The sequence below is a fragment of the Rhincodon typus genome, chromosome 14, assembly GCF_021869965.1.
Source record: "Rhincodon typus isolate 14 chromosome 14, sRhiTyp1.1, whole genome shotgun sequence".
Taxonomy (NCBI): Eukaryota; Metazoa; Chordata; class Chondrichthyes; order Orectolobiformes; family Rhincodontidae; genus Rhincodon; species Rhincodon typus.
The window spans coordinates 55173554-55181032 of NC_063345.1; the positions used below are offsets into that span (position 1 = coordinate 55173554).

The 7479-nt window shown below is 40.7% G+C and overlaps 1 protein-coding gene across 1 annotated transcript in view; it reads left to right on the forward strand.

The window, feature by feature from the left end:
• Positions 1–858: 858 nt before the first annotated feature.
• The window catches only part of LOC109914568 (protein diaphanous homolog 2-like), a 137933-nt gene continuing 131312 nt past the window's right edge, over positions 859–7479 (forward strand). The window contains exon 1 of the mRNA XM_048605334.1: positions 859–1071. Coding sequence (XP_048461291.1) covers positions 859–1071 — 213 coding nt within the window. The remainder of the gene's footprint in view (positions 1072–7479) is intronic.

A 7479-nucleotide genomic window follows, 5' to 3' on the forward strand; every position in this document is an offset into this window, starting at 1 on the left:
GAGTGAAATCTCTAAATATTTTTACAAGTGACCATTGTTTTGAAGGTCACCTCTAAGAATAAAACCTGGGCTTTTTATTCTCATTCATCAGTGTGTTTTAACATTGTCCGTATCCAATTCTTCTGCAGATTGAGGTCATGGGCATGTCTAATCTTTTTGCCAATGCCCAGCTCCTTGTTTCTTCATTTTTAGTGGCCCTGCATATATGCCGGTTGAGAGTTTTTAAAAAAAAGATCATGTGTTAATAGAAGAAATCATTTATTGCCTTTTGGGGGTTTATTTGCCTTATTTTACCTATTCTAACCAGCATTGAGATATGAGCAGAAAAATATGACTAATTAATAAGCTGTAGAAACACGGTGTTGCAATGAATGGAATAAGGGGGAGGCGATGGCCTAGTGGTATAATTCTGGACTGTTAATCCAGAGATCCAGATAATGTTCTGAGGAATTGTTTTGAATCCTGCCATGGCATATCTGGAATTAAGAATCTAATGATGACTATGAATCCATTGTAAATTATCAGGAAAAACCCATCTGGTTCAGTAATGTCCTTTAGGGAAGGAAACTGCCATCCTTACCTGGTCTGGCCTACATGTGATTCCAGACTCTGAGCAATGTGGTTGACTCTTAACTGCCCTCCGGGCAATTAGGGATGGGCAATGCTGCCTGACCAGTGACACCCTCATCCTGTGAATGAATAAAGAGAAAATTACAAAAAGCCATTTGTTTTACTAGGAAGTTTTTTTTTATGCTGACGGAAAATATAAAATTGCCATGACCACTTTTGTTTTTCTACCTAAGTAGCAGGATTATTGAGTAGCTGCAAAAATTACAACTGTCTTTTCTGTGTTTTTTAATGGATAATTACATTTGTTTTGTAATAAATTCCTTAACCACAGTTCACAGCTTTGCCAAGCATGCAAGAGACCAGTATGAAAAACTTTCCAACATGTACAGCAATATGATGAAGTTGTACAAAGGACTGGGTGACTACTTTGTCTTTGATCCCAAAACTGTCAGCATTGATGACTTCTTCATTGATCTCAAAAACTTCAGGTCCATGTTCCTGGTAAGTTTGACAAACCAAGAGAGAATTTTGCCCCTTTTCAAAGATGGAATTTTGTTCACATCTTGTTAATTTATGTATTGAATGTTAACTTTGTATGAAGTCTTTGTCTTTTTTAACACGTCTCAAAGGGTTTTAATGAAAAGAACAAAACAGGATTAGTACAGGGAAATTGAAGAAAGAGAAAATGTTTCCCTCTGCAAAGGTTCAAGCCAACTTCAAAGTCAGTATTTCCTTAAAGGTCTGTTTATAAATATTAAAAAGTCACCTAACCTACTTCAGGAATTTAGTTTGCCAACCACTTGGTGACTTTACAATAACAAAAACACAACAGGCAACATCAGGGTAGCCAAAACCATGGTCAAAAGACGTAGGTTTTAAGGAAAATCATGGAAGATGGAAGAGGCTAAGGACCTTGGAAGTTGAAGGTATGACTTCCTGTGGTGAAATAATTGGAATCAGAGATGCTGACAGTGGACTAAAAGGAATAGGGACAGCCAGCGCCATAGATGGATTTGAAAAGGGTGATAATAATTTTAAAATTAATGCATTCTTTACAGGGAGCCAGTCTGAGTGAGTGAGTGTTTGGATGAAGGCTGGCTGAGACTGTTGAATAAGAATATCACAGATATGTTTGTGTTTTAAATTCTACATTCTTATCAATCCAAAAACTTTTGATTTCCTTGCCTAACAAGAAACTATCTATCCCCACCTTTGACAACATTCACCAAATCCTCCAAAGTTGTAAAACCCTCTGAGGGAAAAAACATTCTTCTCACCCCACGATAGTTATCAACTTGCAACTACAAGGGCAGTCTGTCCAACCTTTCTTTATAAGACAACCTACTCAATTCTGGTTTCAATCTTGTAAACCTCCTTTGAACTAACTGCAAGGCATTTACTTTCTTCCTTTATTAAGAGACCAAACTATGCAGCTTTAGAGATGTGCTCTCACCAATTAATATCCTTACCTTTATATTCAATTATTCTCATAATAAAGAATAGAATTCCATTAGATGTGCTACTGTTAAAGTAAGATTTGAATGACCTCATGTTCGTGGAGGGTAGAATGTGAAAGTCCAACGGGAGTGTGTTGAAAAATCAAAATGAGTGCGATAAGGGTTTAAACATCGGATCGATTGTAGCTGGGGGCAGAATCGATACAAGTGAGTGGGTTGGTAAAGATGCAATGTCAAATATGACACACATTGCAAACAATAGTTCGTATTCAAGGGGAGCAATGCAATCAGTCCCTGCTGAGTCTGTAATTGTGACCAAAGACTGGACTTCACAATATTTAATTGGAGGATTTATTTTTGTGCATTCAGTTTTGGATGTCAAATATACAGTTGGACGAGCAAGAAGAGTGGCACTGAGGTGCAGATTGTTCTGCCAGGATGCATGTAAAAAATTAATATCATAACGGGGCCTGAAAGAGCAGGACATCTGGCTGGTGCGACGTCATAATTAGGCAGGAACTGAATTTTGTTTTACGAATGGTAGATTTAAACTGACCAAACCTTTAATGAGTTCAAGAGCTGAATGACCCAAGAGGAACCCAAACTGAGCCTCAGCAAACAGGTTCTTGCTATGTAAGTGCTGCTCGGTAGTTCTATCGCAGGTTGCCATCGGGACCTAAATAACGTTGTAGAGGTGGAAGCCTGGCTGGAGCAATTCAAGCATGCACTTCAGACAAGTTGGGAATGGATTTGGCAACAATAATACATTTAAGCAGTTGAAGTGAAAAGGATGTTGGAAATGGGTGGTAATTTGTAAGGATGGTGGATGGGTTCAAGTGTTGTCATTTTACGGAGAAGACCACTTACAACATCTTCAAAGTAGAGAAGAACAGGACTAAAAGGGAATCCTGAGGACAAGTTTGGACTATTGAACAGTGGAGTGAAGGAAACAGCAGAGACAAATGCTTTAGTTAGCTCAGTGCTTGTGGCAAAGAAGCTCATGAGTTCCTTGAGTTTGTATTGGAGGTAGGGATAGAATAGAGAGGAGAATTAGCCAAAAGACATTTTTGTAAGTGTAAATAAAGTTCTTCCACTGTCTTAGAGTCACATAGCCCAAAAACAGACTCTTCGGACCAACTTGTCCATGCCAATCAAATTTCCCAAACTAAACAAGTCCCATTTGCCTGTATTTGGCCTGTACCTCTCTAAACCCTTCCTATCCCTGTCCAAATGTCTTTTAAATGTTTTTATATCTTTTAACTGTACCTGCATCTACTACTTCCTCTGGCAATTCAGCTGCTCTCTGTGTAAAATAGTTGCCCCTCTGGTCCCCTTTAAATCTTTCTCCTCTCACCTTACAATTATGCCCTCTGGTTTTGAACTCCCTAACCCTAAGGAAAAGACCTTTGTTATTCATTTTATCTATGCCCCTCATGATTTTATAAACCTCTATAAGGTCACCCCTTAACCTCCTATGCTCCAGTGGAAAAAGTCCCAGCATATCCAGTCTATTTGTCTACCTCAAACCCTCCAGTCCTGGTAACATCCTTGTAAATCTTAACCGTACCCTCTCCAATTTAAAAATATCCTTCCTGTAACAGGGCGTACAGAACTGTACGTTGTACTCCAAAAGTGGCCTCAACAACATCCCGTACATAAGGGACCGAGATTAATTTGAATCTATGACTAATTTATTTGCACATTTTTATTTTCATGAAATATTTAAATTATTCACACACCTTAAGATATTTTGAGATGTAGCAAAACATTTTCATGTTGTACAAAATGCAAAATTGATTTAAAATGTGAAGATATCACTGCATCAGACTTTAAGATTCTGTATTGACATGGTTTTGGGTACAGAATACTTGCATGCTTGTTGGTTCTATTGATGACTAAAAACATGCCCATTCCACTGCAGTGGTAATTTTAAAAAAAAAATATCTTGTGCAGCTCCGGGGTGTTGCAGTGAGTTATCGCTGGTTTAAACAGAGTATTGACACAGCTCTGTTTGTGGATGCTGTGGTGGTTACTGTTTTAATTCAAGATTTGGTCTGTGTGTGTAGTCTTTCTGTATATGCTGGTAAGGAATTCACCACTTAGTTCGTTCCACCATTATGTTGAATTCCTTACTAGCGTATATAGAAAGACTACATCCGCAGACCAAATCCTGAATTAGAAAAGTAATCACCATAGTGTCCACAAACAGAGCTGTGTCCAAGACTGGTTAAACGAGCGATAACTCACTGCAACAACCCGGAGCTGCGCCAAAACGAAGAGGAACACCTATACAGAATCTTTGCAAACGATGGTTATCCAAACAGCTTCGTCCACCAATGCCTGACAAATAAACAATATTAAGAAGACACTGAACGCCCCAACACACTGGTCACCCTACCATCTGTTAGAAACACATCAGAACTGACTATAAAACTCCTACAACCTCTTGGAATAAGGATAGCACACAAACCAACAGCCACACTTTGCCTGTTACTGTCAAGGACAAAAGACTTCATACCCACAATAAGCAGGACAAATGGAATATACAGAATACCATGCAGAAACTGTGAGAAACACTACTTAGGACAGATGGACAGGAAGCTCGCCACCAAGATACATGAACACCAACTTGCTGCAAAACGGCATGACCGATTCTCCCTCGTTTCAATACACTATGACATAGAAGGACACCAATTTAACTGGGACAAAGTTACAGTACGAGGACAAGCAAAACAAAGACAAGTACGAGAATCCCCGGAGGCCTGGTTTTCAACCACCGATACAATTAACAAACGTGTTGAAATAGACCTTATCTACATACAGTACAAAACCGGAAACAAAACTGCCCACTGTGACAGATCGGACCATATAAATTCAGACCGGGACAGAACAACAGTGCTTCAGCGGAGGCTACACAGCACTGACTAGAAGGGAGATGAAATGTTTGAATGAAAACCAGTCAGCTCGGTGAACCAACCAACAACTCCGTACGCAGGTTTTCCGTAAAATACACAGAGTACTAGTCAGGACATACCTAGAAGACTGTCTTGGTTCCATTTTCGAAGAAAATATAAACTGGCATTTGAAGCAGTCCAGAGGAGGCTCACCAGATTGATTCTGAGTATGAAAAGGTTTTCTTACGAGGAGAGGTTTAGTAGATTGGGCCTATACTTATTAGAATTTGGAAGAATGAGATGAGTCCTTACTGAAATACTAAGATTATTAAGGGGTTTGGCAGAGTAGATACAGGGAGGTGGCTTCCTCTTGTGACAGAGTCTAGGACCAGGGGACGTAATCACAGATTAAGAGTCACCCAATTAAGACAGAAATCGGCTCCTTGTTCTGCAACTGGATCCTCAGCTTTCTGACCCACAGACCCCAAGCAGTGAAGACAGGTAACTGCATCTCCTCCACTATAACACTCAACACTGGATCCCCCAAGGATGCGTCCTCAGCTCCCTAATGTACTCACTGTACACTCACGTCTGTGTTGCCAAATTCTGAATGAGTGCCACTGCAAGTTTGCTGATGACACCACCGTAATAAGACGGTTATCTAACGACAACGAGTCAAAATACAGAAGGGATATAGAGGGCTTTAGGACGTGGTACAATGAGAATAATCTCTCTCTCAACGTCTGCAAAATAAAAGAACTGATTATTGATTTCAGAAAGAAAGGAGGAGAACACACCCCCATCTACATCAACGGAACTGAGGTCGAGAAGGTGGGGAGTGTCAACTTCCTCAGAGTGACAATAACTGACAACCTGTCCTGGAATCCCCCTGTAAATGTGACGGTCAAGAAGGCACATCAACGCCTCTTCTTCATCAGGCGGCTCAGGAAATTTGGCAAGTCCATAAGGACCCTCACCAACTTCTGCAGGTGCACCATTGAAAGCATACTGTTTCAGTGCATAGCGGCCTGGTATGGCAATTGCTCTGCCCAGGACGATAAGAAACTACAGAAGGTGGTGTGTACAGCCCAAAACATCACGGAAGCCTTCCATCCATGGACTCCACTTACACAGCTCACTGCTGCTGAAAGGCTGCCAACATCATCAAAGACCCATCGCAGCCCAGTAATGACCTCCTCCAACTTCTTCTGTCAGGCAGAAGATACAGAAGCCTGAACACATGCATGAACAGGTTCAGGAACAGCTTCTTCCCGGCCATCACTAGACTGATTAATGGACTGTCTAGCCTCAAATTATACTGATCTTGCTCACATTGGTCTCGCCTAGCACACGCCCTGTGCAATGTAACCTGTATGCCTCTAAGTGTTTCCGATCTGTACTTCCTTGCTTAGTATGATCTGCCCGTACTGCTCATAAACAAAGCACTTCGGTGCACGTGACAATAAACAAATCAGTCAATCAATCAATCAGATGAGAAGGAATTTCTTTCTCTTGAGAGTACTAAATCTGTGTAACTCTTTGCTGCTGAATGCTATTGAAACTGGGCTGTTAAGTATATTCAAGGCTGAGATTGACAAGAATTTTAAACGGTAAAGAAATCAAGGGTTATTGGAAAGTGGAGTTGTGGGTTACCAGATCAACTACAAACTCATGGAATGGAAAACCATACTCAATGAATCTAATGGCCTACTTCTTCGCCGATGTCTTATAGTCTAATTATCCACTTCAGTGTTAAAAGTTTTAAGACAAACTTTTTAGTCGCTCATGCAAAGCTGCGTCTGAAAATCCTGCTTTTTTTTAATAGTTGAGTCAGTTGTCAAACTTGAACACTATTATGACTGAAATTTCCTGACATTGTGACAGATTGGACCCAGAAACACATCTAGATACAGTCTGCTTTTAAGTTGGCAGCCTGTAGTTCTGCTTTATCACATCCTCGCAGTCTACCCACCCTCTGCATAGTCCAGATCCCTTCACCCATCTTGATATGAAAATTTACATCTCTCCAGCAGTGCTTAAGATTTTCATTGTATAGATGGTACATTATGATCAACTTCTTGAGCAGTCATTGGTGAGTTCCTGGTGCCTGTGCGCCATGTCTCCCATTGTTCACCGTCTTCTGGAAGAGGAGAAGAGAAAGGAAGGGGAGAGGAGAGGAGCAGGCAACATACCTGGCTATAAAACAAAAGCTCTGTTCATCCAGAAGGTTGTAAGTTATTAGTACTATAAACTGAAAGTTAATACCTCATTTACTTTTGAAGTGAATGGATGCAGTCAGTTTGACAAACAGAATAGAGCCATTATGATCAGAGATAGTGGGAACTGCAGATGCTGGAGAATCCGAGACAACAAGGTGCAGAGCTGGATGAACACAGCAGGCCAAGCAGCATCATAGGAGCAGAAAGGCTGACATTTCGGGCCTAGACCCTTCATCAGAAATGCAGGCATCCTTAGAAGAGGCTTCGCAGTGGGGTTAAAATTGAATCAGAAATTTCTGATGAAGGGTCTAGGCCCGAAACGTCAGCCTTTCTGCTCCT